At 32.9% G+C, this 23159-nt stretch overlaps 1 protein-coding gene, 2 long non-coding RNA genes and 4 other non-coding genes across 14 annotated transcripts; 2 read left to right on the top strand and 5 right to left on the bottom strand.

Moving 5' to 3' along the window:
• Positions 1-2235: 2235 nt before the first annotated feature.
• Positions 2236-2432, bottom strand: LOC125494513 (U2 spliceosomal RNA). The gene has a single exon (XR_007270760.1). It is a non-coding gene; the product is annotated as a U2 spliceosomal RNA (small nuclear RNA).
• A 3630-nt stretch (positions 2433-6062) lies between these two features.
• LOC125492237 (structural maintenance of chromosomes flexible hinge domain-containing protein GMI1-like) lies at positions 6063-10211 on the top strand. 8 transcript variants are annotated; one of them, XM_048634426.1, is made up of 8 exons: positions 6063-6296; positions 7034-7089; positions 7256-7292; positions 7361-7395; positions 7621-7783; positions 9054-9075; positions 9159-9273; positions 9910-10211. In XM_048634426.1, exons 5-8 carry the CDS (start codon positions 7699-7701, stop codon positions 10135-10137), a joined length of 450 nt encoding a protein of 149 aa, XP_048490383.1. In that variant the 5' UTR covers positions 6063-6296; positions 7034-7089; positions 7256-7292; positions 7361-7395; positions 7621-7698; the 3' UTR covers positions 10138-10211. The 8 variants fall into 8 exon arrangements, 6 of the variants coding, with proteins under 6 accessions (XP_048490383.1, XP_048490344.1, XP_057251614.1 ...); XM_048634387.1 differs by lacking the exon at positions 7361-7395; XR_008969825.1 differs by having other exon boundaries at positions 7256-7395; positions 7621-9075; positions 9932-10062.
• A 192-nt stretch (positions 10212-10403) lies between these two features.
• LOC104908921 (uncharacterized) lies at positions 10404-14106 on the top strand. The gene is made up of 5 exons (XR_002038685.3): positions 10404-11950; positions 12087-12239; positions 12366-12655; positions 12863-13085; positions 13687-14106. It is a non-coding gene; the product is annotated as an uncharacterized LOC104908921 (long non-coding RNA).
• A 1435-nt stretch (positions 14107-15541) lies between these two features.
• LOC130591753 (uncharacterized) lies at positions 15542-21199 on the bottom strand. Its single transcript, XR_008969827.1, has 2 exons — positions 18930-21199; positions 15542-17197 (listed from the first exon to the last, which is right to left on the bottom strand). It is a non-coding gene; the product is annotated as an uncharacterized LOC130591753 (long non-coding RNA).
• LOC125494447 (U1 spliceosomal RNA) lies at positions 18134-18293 on the bottom strand. The gene has a single exon (XR_007270696.2). It is a non-coding gene; the product is annotated as a U1 spliceosomal RNA (small nuclear RNA).
• LOC125494469 (U1 spliceosomal RNA) lies at positions 19795-19954 on the bottom strand. Its single transcript, XR_007270718.2, has one exon. It is a non-coding gene; the product is annotated as a U1 spliceosomal RNA (small nuclear RNA).
• On the bottom strand, positions 20988-21184 carry LOC125494502 (U2 spliceosomal RNA). The gene has a single exon (XR_007270749.1). It is a non-coding gene; the product is annotated as a U2 spliceosomal RNA (small nuclear RNA).
• Positions 21200-23159: the final 1960 nt, after the last annotated feature.

Raw genomic sequence — 23159 nt, 5'->3', positions numbered from 1 at the left:
ACAAATACACGCACCTTGAAAATTAATAATAACTACTAGAGAAGAGAAAAGGTAGGCTAAGAGGAGAGAAGTTTAAACTTGAGAAAAGAGATTTATTTCTCAAATTTGGTGTGGAAAATATGATGGGTGGAGACCCCTATTTATACTAGTTGGAAAAGTAGAATCGGAGTAGGATTAGGAAACTAAAAGATAGATTTAGGGAAAAAGATAAACTAATCTAACTAAGATATAACTAATATTATGATTATCCATCTAAGATTAGGAAAAGATATAAATTATCCCATATACATATAATATAAGATAAAATAACTAAAATAAAATGAAAAGTACAATTAACAAAACTTACAAACATCTTCACTAATGGCGTGCTTCTTAGTCGCCGGATTTTTTTTTTTTTTTTTTTTTCAAACTTTTTTTTTTTTTTTTTTTTTGAATTGTTTTTAAAACATTTTTAATATTTTGTTACCAAAGTACTTGGTTTTAAAACTAGTAAACTTAGGCCCAAATATCTATTTGGGCTAAAATTTATTTTAAATACTCAAAATATTTCTAAAAACTCTTTTAAAAAGCCTTTTAAATATATAAAAAGTCTTTTTAACAACCAAAACTTTTCTAAAGATATAAATATTAACTTACTAAAAATACGGAGTATTACACTTGACACTCACGGTAATATGCTAAAAATACTATAATCAACATGGATTAGCAGTTGATACTCATAGTAGTAGCTTGTTCTATAGATCTTCTAATGATTTTTGGTACCCATATCTTCCAGTACCTGAATAATTAGATATTTGGCTACGAACACCCGTAAACAACTCCCTCTCATTAATCGGTTGCATTCTTTAACGAAAAAAGCAAAAAAAAACGATATTAACCATGTTGAATAACTAAAATGTAATGCAATATATATATTAACATCGGGGCATCGATCGCCCCGGTCAACAACTAGTTATACTACTAAAATAGAGTTCATAAATGATACATCTCATCTCTGATACCAATATTACATCCTCTAGCCTTTTCTTTTCTTTTTCTTTTTTTTTAGTTTTTTATTTTCTTTCTTTCTATATTAATTACTCACAATAATTGTTTTATATTTTCTCCTTTCTCCTTTTTGCTATTTTACAATAATCTTTAAGAAACTAGAGAAAGAATTTCACATAATCATATAAATTAGGGCAAGAATGGTTTCAAATCTTAAATTTTTATTTTTTCTTCTTGTCTTTTTCTTACTTTCTTATAACCTAAAATTAATTTCAAAAAAAATAAAAAAATGAATCTCTAGGCCATTATGATAAGAGTCGCCTTGTGATTCCTCCTCAATTATAGGCCTCATATCATCATTGTCCTTAATTTATTGTGTTCCGATAAATAATTTTCCTACATAATGTTGCAGAAAAATAGTGAACATGTTTTTTAATTTTATGGTGCGTTGTATTAGAAGAAAAAGTTCTTAATCAAAGATTAAATTTGTGTATTTAATATTCACAAGATACATGATGGACTGACTATTTGGAAACAGAAATACGCACTTTTACATGATATTTATTTTGCGGTGTTTTATTATTTATTGGTGTCGTGTGATTAAGGCTATGTTTAGTTCACCTAAAAATTTCTGATATGAACTTATTTTTTCTGATCTAATATGATCTGAACTGATCTGATCTGATTTATAAGATTCTATCTTTTAAATTTTTCTCGATATGCAAGAAAAAAATAGCCACCTGGGGTCTTTGTTTGATTCGTCTCAATGAGTACTTTATTAATATTCAATTATTATAATTTTTTGTTAAAATGTAATGAAGATATTTAATAGTAATAATAATTTGTAATCATAAGCAATGATTTGAACTGATTTTTTCTGATCTGATTATATCTGAAATAACCACAAATTCAGAATTGAACATAGCCTAAAACCTCATCTAACTGGTGTTTATTACAAAACTTCATTTTCTAATGCTTAAGGTCTGCAATCATTTTGTTAAATTTCCATTCAAAATATAGTAAATATAATAAAAACAAGAGGAAATTTTCGAGTATTGGGTTTTACCCTTATCTTCTAAAAACAAAAATCTATCAACGTTATATAAATTAAGAGGAATAACTTTCTAAAGAGAAAATTTAAGATCATAAATAGAACCCAGAAGGAAATAATAAAGTTGGAACGTAATTATTACGACAGGAATACAGTAGGAAAGATTAGAACAAGATAAAAATAATTAAACTGATTTGGTGGGGTGCGCCAGGCCCGTGCAATAGTGCAACGCTCGGGCGACACTTGAAGAACCCAGCAGCAAGCTACCGTAGTGGATCTTCCCCCTCAAAAAATAAATTTAATATCGTTGTGGGCCATTGGCCCACGTATCAGATATTAAACTGATAAGAACAGATACTACACTTGATCTTAGCCAAAAGGCCGAGAAAGGTATGAGTTCTTTCTGCGCTGAAGCATGCTTATATAGAGGTTGGTGAAACGGTATCACCTTCTCTGATCAATGTGGGACTTCAACCTTCTTAAGAATAAGTTTTTCGTATAAAATTAGGTCGGTTGCCTCTTTTCTCTCTCTTTATCAAAAAAATACTTACACTAAATACTCTAACGCTTATAATATGCGCCATTTTTCTATTTATATAGTTTGTTTTTCTACTCCTTCACCAACTTTAGTAAACTAGATATCATAACTTAAACACACATGGAGAACACAGTAAGTGAATAAGGAGAGAAAATATTTAAAAAATTAAAATCTTAAATCATGAGATTTTATCTTGTAATAGGACTTGTTCAATGACTGCATCATTCTTATTTTTTGCTTATTGTTTCAAAGATATGGTTTGTTAAAAGAAACATAACAAATTAAAATCAACACATTCTTGGCTTTTTTTTTTTCAGGGGGATACGGTTTTAGCTTATGACAATAAAAACACTTTTTTCAATAGTCATAACAAATAATTCCCTATAACCGACAAACTCATTATCACATCTAACAAAATTAGTATTTGTGAAATTTTAATAAATAAAAGTTATATTCCTCTGTGAAATCTTAAAAAACAAGTTAATAACTTCATAACAAACATATCACTTCTTAGTGTATTCTCTTTACTTGAAATCTTGGACCTTGTTGGCATCTGGGTGAGTGGTCCTATGCGAGGGCATCCCAGAGAAAATTCATCTTACCACGTATTCTCGAAAGGCGCCAAAAAAAAGTTAAATATACTTAATTTGTATTATTCTCTAATTGATATATTAGAGTTACAAATTAGTCTGAAATATAATACAAAATATTATCGCATAGATAATCTTTATATAATAATATATTAGTCATGGTCGGGTCCCATAATAATCCAAACTTCAAGAGATAGTGGGTTTTTATTTCAAATAACTCATATGAATTCGGTGCACACTAAATTAGTGTGCACCCAATAGATAATATGTAGGTTATAATGATGACAGGTTCTACTATTTTGTTTTTCTCTTTCTTCAAATTTCCTTACCTTTTTTTCTGTTTCAATCTCTCATAATTGTTTCGATCTCTCTTTCATGAGGTTCTTACGCTGTTTTTTTAGTTTTAGTTATATAGTTGATTATACAATTGAACCTGTTATATAATATTATGATTATACTGTCAGTCTCGATATAGTGTATTTATGTGTGATATGTTGTATTTGTGTGTGTTATAGTATGTTTGTTTGTGATAGTACTCCTATTTCTTTGTGCTATAATGTATTTGTGATATAGTGTATCTCTTTGTGATATAGTGTGTTTATGTGTCTTACAATCGATTATATAATTGAACCTATTATGAAATATTATAATAGTATAGTCAATTTCGATATAGTGTATTTGTATGTGGTATAGTGTGTTTCTCTATGCTATATATATTTATTTTTTTTGCAAGAGCTATAGTGCCTATTTGTGATAGTGTTCGTTGTGCTATAGTATTTTTGCTTGTGATAACGTGTCAATAATCATTTTTCACGAGAATGGTTTGTAGGGGAACCCTACCCTCTTTTATCCATTCGATAAGTGCAATTTCTTTTCCATCGATACGACCTACAATTTGGATTTGAATTCCTTTTGTACCAGCTTATTTGGTTAATTCAGTAGCTTTTTCATTGCTTTTTGAAATGATACCCTACTATTTAGTTGTCCGACTATAAATTCGACAACAATAGTAGGTGCCCACAAGGTTTTGCAATTTTTGTAATAGCAATGTTGAGTTTTGGGTTCACCAAATTCATTCTTTTTGTACATTTAGTTTTATCTTTGACCCATTGTGGTCTATTTTCTATTAATAACTTTGGAAATCCCATATGGATTATTACATGTATCAGATATATATATTTTTTTGAATTTCGATACGTGCAATTCCTTCGACACCCGAGGATATTTTTGTTTTTTTTTGTACATAACTTTTTATTTCTCTTAAATATAATGCATTTGTTTGTAATATAGTGGGTTTATATGTATCCCGATTTACGTGCATAAGTTTGGTGCACATTAATTTAACTATGAACCAAGTCCACACAAATCGGATTATTTTTTTTAATCATATTTTAGTTACTAGTTATAGAAGAACATTAATATTAATAATTGTTTAACCATCTCACTTACCATTCCATGTCAATAATGATAAAAATAAGCCCAACTAATAAAACACAACTCTAAGCCCAACCAGTTAAATATACGAATCATGTTGATTAGTTACACTACAACTAAAACCCAAATTTTGACCCAACAATATATGTTTTGGGCTCAAACTACCTAAACTAAAAGAATAAGAACAAAAGTTGAAGAGGTATTTTCAACAATATATGTTACGTATCGAGTTTTTTATTTTTATTTTTAGAAGAACACAACGAGTTTTAGGGCCTGTTCTCTTCGGCATAAAACAGTTGAACTGAACTGAATTTATTGGAGCTGAACTAAACTGAACTAAACTTAATGGAGCTGAACTGAGCTGAACTAAACTGAATTAAATTGAATTAAATGTAATAAATATATAAATAATATTTTAAACAATAATAATATGAATATTAAATAATAATTATAATGATAAGTAATAATAATGAATAATAATAATAATAATAGTATTTTGGATATTTTTAAATGATAGTTATAAATAATATTAATAAACATAAATTATTAATAATAATAATAATTAATGATAATAATGATAATTAATAATTATCATTTTATATTATTTGTATTAATATATTAATACTTGATGATGATATATAATAACAATAATATCTAAGAAGTAAATTAATATTACTATTTTAATAATTAGATTTAATAATATAAAAATATTTAGTAATAAAAATAATGATTGGGTTGGACCGCGAAAATTACATTATAAAACATCTTGACGCGATTTGATTGGTTTATGGGGTAAAAAAAGTGGGTTTATTTGTTCTTTGACCTAAATCATGTTCCTCCTAATAATAATAGTAATAATAATGAATAAAGTTATAATAAACAAAATAATATATGGAAACAACAACAACAATAATAATACTTAACAGTAATGATATATATTTAAATAATAATAATAATGATAATAATAATAATAATAAGAGTAATTAGTAAAATAAATTATACCAACATAATAATAATATTTAACAAAATGATTATAAAAAAATGGAGCTGAATTGAACTGAACTAAACTTATTGGAGTTGAAGTGAACTGAACTGAAAATAAGTTCGGGAGAACATACCCTTATTATTACTTGACAAATTTTAGTCATACTTTTTAATTAAAGGAAATTTTAACCACTAATTATAATGATTTGGTTTAAACTTTCCCAAAAACCATCTATTAAAAAAAAAAAAACTTTCCAAAGAGGTTAACGTACGCTTTTTTTCTACGCGCAATACAACCAACAACACAAATATACAGCTAACATACACTTCATTTTACGCGCATTACAGCAATAATACAATCATAACAGCTAATGTAAGCCTACTTTTACGCGCATTATAGCTTATTATACTATTCTAACCTTAACATACGCGGGCGTGATGGCAGTAAAATGCATATCTTTATATACCTCCCCAAAGACTAAACACTGACAAATTCTCCATGTTCGAGCACTAATTATATTCTAGTGTTCTCCAAAATCTTTTTTTTTTGTTTTTGTTTTTGTTTTCTGTGTTTAGATTTTCGTTGAAGATCAGTAAAATACGAATGAGAAAAAGAGGGAATTTCAGAGCATTCACAAATTTTATGGTGATGATGATAATGGAGATAAAATTCCAGCATCAGAAAGTTCAAATACTTCTTCCAAATGTTGGGGTTTGTATGATTTTACCTGGTTTTTCTTTGTATTAGGTTTTGTTTTCTTGTTTTTTTTTTTTGGTTAATGAACTGGATGCTTTACTTTTTTTTGATATGTTAATGTTCTTGGAATGCTGCGTTATGTTTTTGTTTTGTCTTTGTTGGAGGGGTTAATTGTTATTAGGGTATTTCGCTCTCATGCTCAAATTTCCACTCTTTTTGGTTGTTTACCTTGTGGGTTTTTGTATGTGCTTTTTGTTTGTCTAAGATGGGTGGTTTGATCTTTGATGCATCTTTAGTAGTTATGTGAACTGGTAAGAAGTGCAACAATTGATATTTATGGTCTTTTTAAGGTACTACTGTTACATTAATGTTTTTTTTTTGCTTCTTTATCAGTGTATGACTATTGACTAGTCCATAGTATTATAGTATGTGTTATCGTAGTATGTGTTATCGAGGTTCCTTGAATGGTGCTAGTTTTTTCGTCTCGAAGATTGCTCATTTGATTTTTATTTGTTCACATTTATGTTAAGGGTGCGTTTTTTCCCCTTATATTTTCCTAAATTTAATTTAATTGACCTTATAGAAGTTTATTTTATAAGATGTTTAGAATAAACCTAACTTGTTATCTTAAGGTGAAGTGAAAGCACTTTTAGTAGTTATGTACTTATGTTTATGGTTTATGCTTGTTGTTTGGCTAAGTGGAAACTGACTTCTTTTCGAATCATGCTTTCCTTTTCTTTTTCTTTCTGCAGCCTTTCTTTGGGAGATTTGGATATGGTGAAATTATTGCTTCTATGCATTTAGGGAGGTATGATAATGATTAATAAAGTCTCCTTACTCGTTGAGCATGAAATCTTAAATTTGGCATTTTTTTGAATCCTGTGTCCTTTGTTGATGTTGCTTCTACAAAACTATTCATTGAATGAACTTACCTAGTTAAACAACAAATTTTTTTTTTTTTATTATTTCTGTAGCAACCCAAGATGTGAAGATTACTGAGGGACAAACATCGTATGTGCTACTGCACTCCTTTTTGCCTTTTTCTTTTTAGTTTTTATATGCACATCTTATTTTTGCAGACACCAATGCTGGTTTCAATCCAGTACCATTGAAGGTATTGAATTCCTCTTACAGCACTAGATTTTTTGTCATCTATACTATTGCATAATATAGGTTTTGATCCCGTGACCTCAAGTTCATGAACTAAAGTTTTAACCACTAGACCAAGTTGTATTTAGTGCTATCATATCAAAGTACAATATTAATAAATGAAAATTTTCTTACTCGGGGCATAGCCCGGGCCTAATAACTAATTATTTCTCTATATCCTGTACTCCAGGTGAATATATGTCTTTGGATTTATCTTGCAGTAGAAGTCCAAATTGGAAAGATTGGATTCTACAAATGCATAGTCAGCATGGTGATGAATTCAACTGTGGTGATGATGATCCTTTTTTTCTTGTTACTGAATCAATCAAACAAGAAGTTCATAACTTGTGACGGTATTGTAGTTAATAAGTTCATCCTTTGAAATTTTAATCTGAACTTAGCTTTCTGTAATTTGAACTTCCCTACACTTTCCTGAACTTACAAGAACAATTGAAATTTCCTGAATTTATTCTGAACTTTTTAAACCACTTGAAGAAAAGCCTCTAATCTGGTTTTAATGTGCTAAAAAAGTCAAATAGTTAGTTTCACCATTATAATTTATAATATAGATTTTTTTTTGTTATTTAAGCAGTTAGTTTGGCAAAATGAAACTGTTACTGTTCAATTTTCCTACAAAAGTAATTCCTTCAATATGATTATAGGAAGTAATACTGAATGTTGTTGATGTTGGTGACAAAACCTTATCCTGGAAAAGTAATCCATTTTTCTTTGTTTGGTTTGTGAAAGTGGAAAACAGTCTTCCAGTTGGTGGAAAATAGTCTTCCCAATTGTTGAAAATATTTTCCTTCTTAAAACACCCTCTAAAAGGAAGCTGCAAATGTGTTTTAACATATCTTTTATAAGGAAAATCATTTTCCATTTAATTTTTTTTGGCCAACCAAACTGAGCCTTAGTGGCATGACAGTGAGCTTGTATGAAATTTTCCAAGGAAAGTGAAAGTCCCCTACCAATGTCCATGGTAGTGGAACTCTTTTTCTACTTTCTAAGTTCCCCCTGAATATGTTTTCCTTTGTAGATTTACGTTAACTACGTGGTACCCATTAATTAGGTGATTGCAACGAACTTTTTTTTGAAGAAAAACACACACTTAGAGGTGGAGAAGAATTGTCATGGGACTTTCTTTGCAAAATTACAGTATAGTCACTACCAACTTTTTGTTTGACAGCATGGTGACAACTACTATCATTTGCTGTTGCTTACCAAATAAGTTCTAACAATCGATGAAGAAGTTTATTATGGAACGTAGAGCATATATTCCTCCCCATACTCTCCTGCTGCGTTGTGTAGATGATTTGATTTAAGAAACTCAATTTTTGGTGTATCTGTTCTGTTATTGTTTTGAGACCTATATTTAATGTTTTAGTTGTTAGTTTGGCTATCATAAGAACAACCTATTTGCAACAATCTATTTTTTTTTTTTTAGTTGAAGGCTTTGAAAAGGATGCACGAGGTAAGTGACATATAGGCAGTATTTCATCTTTTCATCATGTAATACCATTCTGTTTTATATTATGTGTAGCGAAGGATTTCCCTATATGTTGTGGATTGCTCTTGCTTTGTCATTTGTTGTTTTGCTAATTGCAAACCATTTTTTACAAACAGGAGAGGCACAATTTATTTGCAGGTATATATGAAACCTTCTCTTTTTGTTAGTCTTCTGCTAGAGTTTCGTTGTCTTTACGTCTCCTGATATTTTTGTTTGTGAAGGCCACTAGAGGTTGACAAAGAAGATGGTAGTGTGCTTAGAGCTGCTGCTACTAGCACAAACGTGAAACTCCGCAGCTCTATTTCTCTGCCTACTGTTGTGATAGATCCAGGAAAGGTTGGATACTTTTCCTTGTATAAAAATTGTCTTCTTTGTGATTAGAGAGTGCATAAGAGAATATTAGCATACATAAGAATGTAAAAGAGGCCTATAGAGCACATTCAACTCTTAATGGGGCGCTCTTTTCTGCAGTGTATTACCGTTCACGACGACGACTAGAAATGCCAAGTTGACATACTAAAATCTGAAAATTCCCTTGACAATTGTTGTGTTGGCCTGCTGGGACCAAAGAAAAGCATTAGAAATTGATGGGGGTTAGTATATAGGCATCTAAACATTTTAGATTGTAGGGAAATATATTATTGAAAATAATAAATATATTAGTTAATTGAGAAGATCTCCAAGATACATTTAATAATGTTCAATATCAAGGTGAACACATGGATATTATCTAGAAATTGGATCTAGCTATCCAAAAATAAACTGAAAAATGTTTGGTATTTTCTTTGTGGAATCAAGTGAAACCTATACTTTGCAGTTATCTACTTTAGCCAGTGAAGTTCATTATTACCCATACTGCAATTTGCAACACCATTATCTACAATTTTCTTTGTTCTGTTTGATTTTCTTGAATGTGTTAACTCTGTATTACTTTTTAATCACTTCTTGTGTTTGTTGATTATCACACTGAAGGAATTAAGTACTGATGCTTCAGTATCTGCTGGAACATTACCTCCTAAAGAAATTGTTGCTGTCGTGCGGCCTTCCAATTTCACTCGAAGTAGTGCCTCAAACAATTTAGACCAAAAATGCATTCTAAGGGACGATTATGAGATGTGCCTGGATATTAAATTTAAGACTGAAGCTGCAAAACGCCCCAAGATGGACCATTTATCATGTTGGATGTCAGTGTTTGTATAGATTTTCGGTGGGCTCAATCCCAAGCTTTTTTTTTTTTTTGAAAATCTGGGGATAATTCATTCTCCTTCTCTCTTGTAAGTATCAAATCCCTTCTCTTATTATCCTGCATTCTGGATTTTGGAAGATTACGATTTGGATGTGCCTCTTTACAGAAAAATCAGCAACTGCACGTTCTAAATTGATTGCGAGGGTCAAAGCATCATTTTAGATCAAACGCTGGGACTCTAAAACGATGATTTAAAACTGTTTTTGAGTGTGAGGTATGCTACTACTTGTAGATATTTTCTCTGAATTTTCAGTCCTTTTCACTGTGAAAAATGAATTGCTATGTCACCTATGTTGCATTTGCAGCTAATGTGTTGCTTACCTGACAAGGGAAGAAATTGTTAGTTGCTCTTAATCTTTCATCTTATCAAGTTATGTAGAATTGAATTTTTTGACATGTTGGACTACTTACATAAATCACGCGGAACATGCTATTTAAAGATCTTTAGGTTGACTTCTGGGTCGAATATAGTCACTAGCCTATATTGGGTACACAAGACTGCACAAGATATGAATGTTTGTCCTTTTGTCTCCTTTTTCGAGGGTGGGGTGGGAAAAGTGAGGAGGGATTTTGTATGTAGGACTTTCAGCAATCTCATCATCATATGATAGATCTTTTTCATAATTCTTGCATTTCCACTCTCTGTATGAGCTCTCTTGAGAGGAAGATGTGATATGCTTCATTAAGCTTACATGCTTTCATTTTTTACATTGGTTAGATAATACTCATATTGCTGTGACCCCCCTGCAGACAATCTCCCAAGAAACTTTCGAGTTTGTAGCTAGTCCTTCAAATTTTAGCAAGATTTTGAATTGGACTACATCTGTGTCAGCACGCTCTTAAGGTGGCTTGAATCAAGCTGGAAAATCTATTTCGTTATTCGACGTAGTCTTATAGCTAAGATTTTTGACTTGTATGAAAATGTTAGTTTCCCAAGCTGGCAAGGTCAGCTATGCAGCTACTTATAGATAAAGTATTTCCTCCTCACAGTAAGATCGTAAGTTGCATATGATTATGCATTTTTGGTGCATTTAGTCTTTAGATTGCCTGGATGGCTGGATATGGAAGGACGAGTATTATCTTTTCAACTAACCCTAAGTAAATAGTAGATTGCTATTGATCCTCCATTTTTTATGGAATTAGATTGCCTAGATATGGAACGCAGGAACGATGAGTGTTATCTATACATTAACTTAAGAGCAATATATTTTCTTCTCAGTTTGTCATTGTTCGGGTGCTATGCAAGAAATCTTTTTTCTTTTTTTTTTTTGAAATGGGAGAAAGAGAAGAGTTTGCGCCATCTGGTGCCTGAGGAATTAAGGCTTTTTAATCGTCCAATTCTAATGCATATATGCCTAAAGAGTAAAGCCTTCAATACACTAAGTCACTAAGCCATACCAATTTGTCATTTGTTATCTATGAGTGATGTGTCGTTCTTGAATCTTGATGTATTTACTTTGATTGCCGAAGCTGCTTCTCCTCTAGGCTGTCTGAACCAAGAACTGCAAACACTTTCGGTTTTGATGATTCTCTATGATATACTTTTAATCTGGGAAGATGTGTCATTCTGTTCATTACTCTTCCTTTAAGAGAAGGAGATCATTTTGCGGATTAGACTATCGAGATCAACATGTACAAAACATGATACCGTTTCTGATCTCCGAGCTTCAGAACAGCTGAATTTGAAAGAGATATGCTTCTCAATCAGTTTCTGATGCTGTAAAGCCTGTAACAAGCAGGAAGAGGTCTGCATTGCGAGACTCAGAGGTATAATAACAGGAGATACCAAATCTTGTGTTTGTTCTATATTGTAGTTAATTGATTCAACTGTGTACTGAATATGCGGAGAAATCTGAGCAGTGTCCACCCCTTGCTCAATTTAAGTGCATTATTGTCTGTATAGGTTACTGTTCCGTATGTTGAGGAGTGTGATTTTGCATCTCCCATCCAAACTCAAAATATGGAGCATGGAGACGGCCTACCTCAATCTTCAAATGGGAAATTTGCATCTAGGAAATTGTCCACTTCTATTGAGTCAAAATTGGCAAAGAAGCAGGTAAAGTAAGAAAAGATAAATATCTTGGTTCATTTTGAAGTTATCTCGACATTATATGGATGAACGTATGTATTCTAAAATCTCTAATTACAGTATGAAATATTTACTTCTTTTTCTTGTGTTCAGGGCTTCAGGCTAACCTTACACAAACTCCAAACAAGCAGTCTGATCCAAGTTACAGGCTTTATAGTGACATTTTCAATTCTCCAGCAGGTATGATCCCTTTTGCTGATACTTGTACACCTGAGCGGTGCAATATTTGTAGAGGGAGGACCTGGCTCAGAGGACTTTGAGGTAGAATTAACTGCAAGAGTTGTGCAATATGTACCATTATGGTTCAACTGTTAAAGATCAAGAGGAGTGCTTGAAATTGTGTGTTCTGCGCGAAATCGGAAAAGACTTGACACAACTACAAGGTTGGCTTTTTTCTACTTTTTTTGTCTCTGAAAATTTAAGAAATCATATAATTATCACAACCATAGGATCTACTTCTGATCATAGGCATCATGTATCCCTACGTATATACTGGATTTGATGGAAGCCTGTTCGGCAGCAACTTTTACCTTTATTCATAGAATTATTGTTTGTGGTCGTGCTTTGTAATTTTTCCCATTCATTTTCAGCTTCAATGGACTACTGCCAGTATCTCAAGTCAGATTGCTCGTCTCAGAACAAGGTGGTGCTGGAAAAAAAGAAGAAGATAATGTTGATTCAGCAGCTTCCGTATATGGCATTGTTTTCAGGAAATTGATTATTAGAGGATCGGCACCCTGAGTTCATGGACGATGTGGTTGGCCTAGTTACCCTTCTTGCAACAGCTTCCACACCTACGCTTGGTAATTTAAGGTAGACATGATTGATCAAGAAGTAGCTTATCTCTTATAACTTATGCCCTTAGTTATGTATTCAAATTCAGTTCATTGACCGAGTATTTGGGGAAATGTCAAACAATAGCCATCGTTTGTCAGTCTAGTATTTCATTGACAACTTCTGGGAAGTATGGAGACATCCTAATGTCCTTAGGAGGCGAATTGGGAAAATGCATCAAAAATCGTCAACTAATTATGTCTTGAAGATTTAAAGTAAGTCATATTATTGAGTTTAAGATGCAAACTCTCTGGAATTTCATGCAAAGCCACTAGCAAACATGGTTGATAGAGCATATAGTGGTGGCATTATGAAAAGTAATCCTCAAAGAAGGCTGGCCTTACTTGACAAAATAATTCCACGTGGGTTTCTTCCGGTTATGCTGTTAATATGATGTGAACCATCTCCAAACTAGGACATGTGCGGGTCATGGCCTTTGTGAAACCTTTCTCATTGACTCCTTGGAGAATTTTAAGTGTATGATATGAAAGAACATGTGAAACATACTCTGTGGATGCATAACAAGAGATGGTGCTATATAAATTGAGGTGACTCTGATTCATTATCCTTCTTTTTCCAGGAAAGTGAGCGCGGTGCATTTTCCTACCATCGCTCAAGATTGTGAATTGGTTGTCTCTTCGAGGGAGGTCATAATGAGATTGAGAAAAAGAAATTGGAGTTATGCTTAGTGGAGAAAGCAATTGTGTGTGCAAATGAAAAAAGCTCTTTTCTGAGAACAGACAGTACTGTTATCACACAATCATCCAAGAGAATGGCTCTCGTGATCTTTCTGACGCAACAAATAGAGTAAAAGATGGGAGAAATGATTAGCTGATGTAAACATCAACGCCACTCAAAGAACAAAGCATAGATTACAGTAGAAAATTATATTTTTCAAAAGTTCTTTCTACAGGGCTGGTGCCTGGTAAGTAGTTAAATACTCTCTTATCACTTCTTTATTTCAGGTCGAAAAGTTCAATACATTTTCCTATTAAATCTATCAAGTATTTGTTCGCTGCTTAATTCATTGCTATATATATATTCATTATTGCGATTACTTTACATTGTAGTATAACTGCATTATTAAACATTAAAGGATTCTAATTTGATTGTAATTTCTGGCGTGTTTTTTGTTCAGTTTTAAGGTTTCCAATTCAGCTTTGGTCCTTATATTATTATTTCAGATTGAATTAGGGATTTTAGCTTATCATGTCTGCCTTAATGATGTTGATTCATTTAAAAGATCAACCTCATTATTTTGTGAGTCATCAATGTTACTACTCAGAAGTTGTAGTTAGGATTATGATTTATGACTAACTCAAGTTGAGCCGTAGCCTAGCTAAAAAGTCTTGGACTAGCTTTTTAAGGTCCGTCTTAGTCGTGGGGTTGGGCTTAGCTTGGACTCAAGGCGGATTTTGGTGATAATTCTTACCTGGCTTCATTCCATGTGGCGAGTCCCATTTTGACTTTGCGGCCTATTTCGGAAATGTAGTATTGGAGGAACAATGTGAGAAGAAGTGCATTAGAGAACTGTGAAAGTGGGACTAGAGGGACTTCATTTTTGGGACACAAAAGAACATGGGACCCTTGAAAATGAGATGGAAGAGATTTATTAAATGAACAAGAAGTTAAAGTTTTTAATTATACATTGAAATCTTGAATAGACTAGGCTACAACTATGTTATAAGCCTTAGACAAAATGCTGCATGAATGTACTATTACAGCATGTAGCCGGCCTTAGAAGGCAACCTTGAAAAGAAGCTGACTGGTGCTAGAGGAAACTTGATGATGCGGAGCCATGGGTGCCTCAGGAGGTAAAAGCCAAGGACAGCAGCAATCACTCTGAAGTCTGAATTCTATGTAATACAATAATAGAGAAGTACAAATACAGAGCGGCAGAAATCACGCAGTTCCTCTGGGATCTGTCCAGGTAATTAAGGACAGCAACCTTTCACCTACATAAGCCCAGTCCTCTAATTCAGCCTGGAATCTACTTGCTTTACTCCTTAAATGATCATATCTCACCTTGACTGTATAAGTTGGTTGGGAGGTGGGGAACGTATCAAACTCCTCATCTAGATCATCGAGGTCATCGATATCACCAAGAGGCGAGTGAGAGTTGATATGAGGTTGGTGCCAAGCACGCCTATGTAGTTCCAGATGCTAATCAAGAAGAGCGAGAAAAAGACTGTGGATGGTAATACCTTAGGGTAGAACAAAAGAGTTGTGAGAAGAGAAGAATGTGGATGAAAATAGTTAGAGAAGGCCTCTCCCACTTATATATCTGATCAAACCATCTCAGAAAGTTCTTGACTTTGAGAAAATTAGCTTTGCTCTTTCTGGAACTCCATGTAGTTGAGTCTACATCTAGCAGGTAGTCAACTACCTCTTTCTTTAATGGCGGCTCCGCCTTACCAAGTCGGTTTGATATGATGTTAACGGCTGAATCTCTTAAGTTGTCAAGATGCTGTACTTTTATTGGAAAAATGTAGTAATCCTTACCAAGTCGGTTTGATATAATGTCAAGATGGTGTACTCTTTAAGTTGTCAAGATCCCAAGGTGGTAATCCGTAGCTTAGTGGCTGATGGTGCTAAAGACTGCCATATTGAAGCAGCTTCTACTCCCAGAAGAGCTTATGAGTACTTCCAGATATACAAGTGCCTCTTTGCTGACGTCGTCCTTGGCTTTCAGGAACTTGAGATGAGCAAATCATTTTTCCTACATGGTGATTGGAAAAAAGGCTTTTAGTGTCATTGAAATGGAGCTTGCTTTTGTCTTTGATTCATTTTACACAAAATCTGCCATACACTACACTAGATGGGGTCGCATATTGCGATCTCTCACTCTCTTATCCACTTTTGCCACATTAGTAGCCTACTTCTTCTCACAAAAGCACCAGTATTCTCAAGTTGATGGGATCATAACTTACATTTTGCTGGTTGGAGCCGTTTCTCTTAAGATTCTTGGTATGATTGTGTGGCTTTGCTCGGAATGGGCCTTGATATGGTTGGACCATCATGAGAAGATTCCAGTTATGCAAATCTATAAGGCCGTCTCATTCCTGAAACTTTTCGGTAGTGAGAGTAAGTAGTCTAACCAGATGATGCAGTACAATCTGATCAGCTCTGGTTTTGAAGCGGAGTCAACTAAATCATGCATATTGTTGCCCTGCTATATCTATCATAAATTCAAATTGAAGACGGAAGCAGAGCCAACCGAACAAGTTCCAGTCCTGCTGAAGAAGTACATATTCAAACAACTTCTTGAGCATACATCATTCTCGAAGGAAGATGGAACATTTTGTACTTCCAGTGGTTCATGGGTATTGGACAGGTATCAATCACAAGATCTTAACTGGAGTGCTGAGAAGGAATTTGATCAAAGCATTCTTCTTTGGCATATTGCCACTGATTTATGTTATCACAGAGATGAAAACTTGGAACCTCAGTCAGTTGCCTATGTTGTATGTCATGTGAGCAAACTATTATCAAATTATATATTGTATCTACTTGTGAAACAGCCATTTTTGTTGCCAAATGGAATAGGGAAAATCAGATTTCAGGATACCTTTGCAGAGGCAAAGGATTTTATTCAGGAAAGATCTATAGAGGATGCAAATACAGCTCGGCAAAGGTTGCTTAGCATAAATTTTCGAGACACTACAGATAGAGCGGGAGAGAATTGTGTATGTATTGTATATCAAATTAACACTAAAACATAGACTCTATATACAACAAGCCTAGAAAAAATAAGGTAAAGGAGATATTTTAGCCACTTACAAGTCTAACCTACCAAGTATAAACATCTAAATATGCATAATATTTATAATAATATCAAGGTAAACTGAAGAGATTATAAAGATTCTAACATATAATAACCTCGCAGATCTTTCCAACAATGAAAGGATTTGGTTCACTAAAGGATGAGAATAAAGCTTTCGATTTCCTATCTCATACGCCTTCTCCATGTGTTATCCAAACAAAGGATTGCTTCATTACATTTTTCATATTTGCTCAATTCCTTCTCGGCATTGCCACTCGGTCCTCAAAAGCTTGAATTCTTTGTGATTTGTTGCTAGCACCTGATCCCTCTAGTACAAACTTCAGTTTTCATTTCCTTGTTAAGCTAATAAAAAGAACTCGAAAGTTCAACTTGATACAGAGAAGCAAAACCAAGAGGTTGGCAAATGCCAAGTCTTTTATTTTTGACATAAGTCATAACACATGTCATGCATGATAAATTAAACTTAATATATACAAAAATAAATGATATAATGCATGTAATAATATAAGTGATTTGCTGATCAAAGTGTGGATGGTGGACTAGAGACCACCTTCCTCTCCGTGGTCCTGCTCAACTTGATACAGAGAAGCAAAACCAAGAGGTTGGCAAATGCCAAGTCTTTTATTTTTGACATAAGTCATAACACATGTCATGCATGATAAATTAAACTTAAAATATACAAAAATAAATGATATAATGCATGTAATAATATAAGTGATTTGCTGATCAAAGCGTGGATGGTGGACTAGATACAGAGAAGCAAAACCAAGAGGTTGGCAAATGCCAAGTCTTTTAAAATGCCAAGTCTTTTATTTTTGACATAAGTCATAACACATGTCATGTATGATAAATTAAACTTAAAATATACAAAAATAAATGATATAATGCATGTAATAATATAAGTGATTTGCTGATCAAAGCGTGGATGGTGGACTAGAGACCACCTTCCTCTCCGTAGTCCTGCTCCAAAACGCATAGCGTGAAATATCAAACGCAGGTGTACCACAAGCAGTTAATAAGAAACTATACATTGATATAAAAGCTAAAAGTATGGTTGATTTATTTTACCAAGTCATCAGTTTAGAAAATATGTATATCCGGACACATGAAACAAACAAGTTCAAGTCATAACACATATGAAACAGAAGTTTAAGTCATAAGTTCATAAAATATGTATACCTTGACACATCTAAAACACACAAGTTCAAGACATAGGTTATTATAAAGTTTAGACTAAATTGAATAGGGGCCGCGCGAACGCAGGCCCCCTCAGAAAGAAATTATGACGTAGACTCTCCCACTTGGGGAGATCTTAGAGCATTGCTCCTCCAAAGTGCAATGGAGGCCAACACCCTAGGCAATGGGCCTTCTTGATCGCCCATAAACCCCGTCCAGGTAAGTAATTTGTTAGGAGGGTCTACAGTTTATTTTAATGTCATCTTCCTCTCTTCCTCATCCATCAAATGTCTATGTGGGACGTTGAGAGTCTCTATTGAGTTAAATATTTTTTTTTTTGAAGGTAGAGCACAAATTTTAGTCCTACAAAATAGAAAGAGAATTGTTTATGTATTGTATATCAAATTAACACTAATACATATAATACATAGACTATATATACAACAGAGCCTAGAAAAAATAAGGCAAAAGAGATATTCTAGCCACTATTATAACATCTAACTATGCACAATAATATTCATAATAATATCAAGGTAATCTCAAGAGATTATAATGATTCTAACACATAATAACCTCACAGATCTTTCCAACAATAAAAGGATTTAGTTCATTAAAGGAGGAAAATCAAATATTTTCACTTTCCATCTCATCAACCTCCCTGTGTTATCCAAACAAAGGATTCCCTTTCAATTTTGTTCCTTCCCCTCCATTTCTCCCTATCCAAATAGTGGTAGTGCACCACACACAATATCTACATATATTGCAGCTAGTCTTTGATTTATATATTGTAATTTAACAACCTAAATAACTTAAACAGAGGCAAGCAATTGCAGATTCCACCATTACAAAGTGTTCCTTAATACCTCTTTCTCAAGCGTTTGTGCTCTGGAGCCTGCATGGTAGCTGATGTTTTGTAGTCACCAGCAGATTGCTTCATTACATTTTTCATACTGCATTCCTTCTCAAGCATTGTCACTCACTCGGTCCTCGAGAGCCTGAATTCTATGTGATTTGTTGCTAGCACCTGATCCCTCTAGTAAAAACTTCAGTGTTCAATTCCTTGTTAAGCTAATAAAATAACTTCTCGAAAGTTCAACTTTGATACATAGAAACAAAACAACTTTGATATAGAGAAGCAAAACCAAAAGGTTATCTCACCAATACTCCCTAGTCTAAACTCTAAACAATGAAAACATCAATTATACAGATGAATTCAGCAAACCTGACAAGATATAATGGTCAAATTTTAAGACAACTTAATCAGAAGTCAGTCATAGTTGAACTTGTATGGAAGGTAATTCCTTAAGCACCTCAGGTTTTTAGCTTTAACTTCTTTTATATAATTAAAATGAACTAATAAAAAAAACTTCTCGAAAGTGCAAATTGATACAGAGAAGGAAAAGGCATTTGGCAAATGTCAGATATTATCTCACCAATACTCCCCTAGTCTAAACTTTAATCAATGCAAACCTCTTTCACACAGATGCAAACTTAAGCAAGAGCATACAATTATCAAATGAACTAATGTAGCAGTATACTTCAAACAGTTAATAAGAAAATATACATTGATATAAGCTAAAAGTCTGTTTGATTTATTTTAGATATCCATAAGTTTAAAATATGTATATCTTGACAACACAAGTTCAAACATATAACGTAAAAAACCACAATCAGATGCGTTTTAATAATAGAATAATATAGAAAATTAAGAAGTTAGACTGAATTGGATAGGGGCCGCGCGAACGCAGGCCCCCTCAGAAAGAAATTATGACGTAGACTCTCCCACTTGGGGAGATCTTAGAGCGTTGCTCCTCCAAAGTGCAATGGAGGCCAACACCCTAGGCAATGGGCCTTTTTGATCACCCATAGACCCCGTCCAGGTAAGTATGTTGTTAGGTTGGTCTACAGCTTATTTTATTGCCATCATCCTCTCTTCCTCAAACATCAAATGCCAATGTGGGACTTTGAGAGTCTATATTCTTCTCCTTCAGACTTTTCCTTAAGCTATATAAAGTCTGATTTTCTCATCTAATTATTGTCCTTTATTTGTTGTGTTTCAATAGATAATTTTCCTATATAGTGTTTTCCATCTAAGATTACATTTGTGTATTTAAGATTCATGTAAAGACACGATGGACAGACTATTTGAAAACCAAAAGACATAAGTAACTATTTTTTACAGAAAATTTGTGAAAAAGCACTCATCAAGATACAAAACTTCATCTAACAGTGTCAATCAAGTACAAAACTTCATTTTCTAATTTTAGGATCTGCAATCATTTTGTTAATTTTTCATTCAAAATATAATAAGAGGAAAGAATTCAAGTATTGGGTTTCCCTATCTGGAAGAATAACCAGCATCAATATAAATATTGTAAGAAAAAAGACGAATTCAGAATGAAAATTCTCAAATAGGGAAGAACTATGCAGCAAGTCTCATACCCTTCACTCCTTCAAGCCATCATCAATATAAAGTCTGATACTCATGTAATCATTGTCCTTAATTTATGGTGTTCTAATGAATAATTTTTCCTACATAGTGTAGTATGTTCTTTTCTTTTTCTTAGCAGCAATTTTCTGTAATCAACTAATAGTCTTCTTTTTCTTTTTGGGTGCATGAGAAGGCAAAGCCCAAGAACAGAGAAAGAAGACTAACTACTCAAAGAAAACACTTACATAGAACTTTTATTTCCTAAGGTTTAATATTGGAATAATGGTGTCATTAAGATTAAAACCTCATCTAACTGTGTTTATTACATAACTTCGTTTTTAAATGTTACAATCTTCAATCAAATATTGAGTTTCTATCTACAATAATATAAGTATTAACACACCAGCTTCAAAGTAATATTTTTCTAACTCAAAACAGTGTGTAATTTAGAAAAATAAACATTAAAACGTTAATTATTGACTTCAATTTGGAGGGGTGCGCCAGGCCCATGCAATAGTGCAACGCTTGGGCGACGCTTGAAGAACCCAGTAGCAAGCTACTGTAATGGATCTTCCCCCTTAAAAAATAAATTTAATATCGTTGTGGGCCATTGGCCCACGTATCAGATATTAAACTGATAAGAACAGATACTACACTTGATCTTAGCCAAAAGGCCGAGAAAGGTATGAGTTCTTCGATTGCTGAAACACACTTATATATAGGTCGGAAAGATGGTATCACATACTTTGTTCAATGTGGGACTTTTGTTCTACGGCTTTTAATGAACATTGAACCCGCAGTTGAGATCTTTAGAAGTTTTTCATAAGAACTACAAGTACATGTTTTAGAGTTGCATCAGGACTCAGGAGTATCTATTTCAATAACTGAGTAAATAGCCAATAGGTGGTAAAATCTAGGTCCTTACCTCTTTTCTCTTCTCTTAATTCCATTTAAATATTGACTTAATAATTATATTCCCTTCATCACTTATAATATGTGTCATTTTCTTATTTTAGGTGTATCTATAAAAAAGTGATTTCTTTATTAGACATGAGTCTCATTACTTGTCCCTCAGACAAACTACACGTGTTTTCTACTATTTTACTTGTTCACCAACTCTACTTAGTCAGATATTATAAGATATTATAACTTGTGATAAACGCATATGGAGAATATTATAAGGGATAGATAATATTTAAAAATAAAACTTTTTAAATTATTAAATTTAAAAGTACCGGATATGGGAGTGTACTTTCTCGATATATATAGCGTTGTTCCAAACACTTGCAACAGAATTGTTCAATCCAACACAAATGTAGAGTACCTGTTTTGTTTATGGGTACTCGGGTCGAATCCAGGTAGTGCAACAGCAACCCTTGCACAACTTGGAGACATTTCATTCCAATTGGGTATATATCCAAAACCATATCCATATCATCAAAAAATGCTACCTTCTTTAAAGACCCGAAATTCGACAACCCGTCTACTAAGGATGCATTAAAGGATTGTTCTGAGGTTTATTCGGATGCTCATAATGCTTTGCAAGAGGGTTTGAAGGCTTTGAAGGATTGGGATTATTCTACAGCAGATAGTAGGATAAATGCTGCCTTAATATTGTTCCTTCTACTTGCCAAGATGGGTTTAATGTTTCACCTTTGACAAAGGAGAATAGTGATTTCTTTCAATGCTGCTATTTCACTTGGTTTCATTGATTTGTTACAAAAGGTTAATTAATGCGTATAATCATTCCAATACATAATAAAGCTAGTAACATCTTTATGCCACACCATGTTTGTTTTAGTTGACGAATTTACATGTGAATGAGAGAAACATATTAGATGAACTGCATCCTGAAACATATATTAGATGAACTGCATCCTGAAACATATTAGATGAACTACCCCGATAGGAAATTATGACTTAATGTACGCCTTTAAAAGGCCCGTTCAGTATTAATGTAGTTTTCTGTTTTTTGGTTTTTTGATTTTCAAAGTCATATGATATACGTTCTATAATGAATAAAAAATTAGTCAAATTTATTGGGAACATGATGATCTTGAAAACTGACAACTGAAAAGTGAAAATCACTTTTTCTGGTTTCCAGTTTTTGGTTTTTAGTTTTCAAAAAAACTGAAAAATGAAAACAAAAAACGATAACGAACGGGGACTTAGTTACTAGAGAATTGATTTCCACGACGATCCCCCTTCTTACTAAAATTATTTTCATAATTTTATAGAGTATCTAGTGAGAAATAATTGACTTCATGACATGTTACGTTGCTGATATTTTAAAATAAACTCTAAAAGATTTTTGGAATGAAAGCAATAACTTAACTTTCTACAACGAATTAAGTGATAGAATATGTGTAAAATAATCTCTTGTTGTTAACTTGTTGCCATAAAATTAAAGTGTTAGAAATCTAACTACTTGTGTAAATCTTTTAAAAAATATATAATTATAAGTCCTCTTATTGTATTTTATTTTCAAATATCAAACAATAATATTACATTGAATTTGTGGTTAAATTCTCCAAGGTCCCTTACGTACTTGATACCATAATGGTAATTATTTAATTGAAGGGCTAACATGAAAATAGAACATTTGCATTAGAGTTTTAGAGACTGCCGCGTAACAGACTAACAGTGACACAAGTGATAAATC

This window comes from Beta vulgaris, chromosome 1 (genome assembly GCF_026745355.1).
Source record: "Beta vulgaris subsp. vulgaris cultivar EL10 chromosome 1, EL10.2, whole genome shotgun sequence".
In the NCBI taxonomy this organism is placed as follows: Eukaryota; Viridiplantae; Streptophyta; class Magnoliopsida; order Caryophyllales; family Amaranthaceae; genus Beta; species Beta vulgaris.
This window is presented reverse-complemented; position numbering and strand designations above follow the sequence as displayed.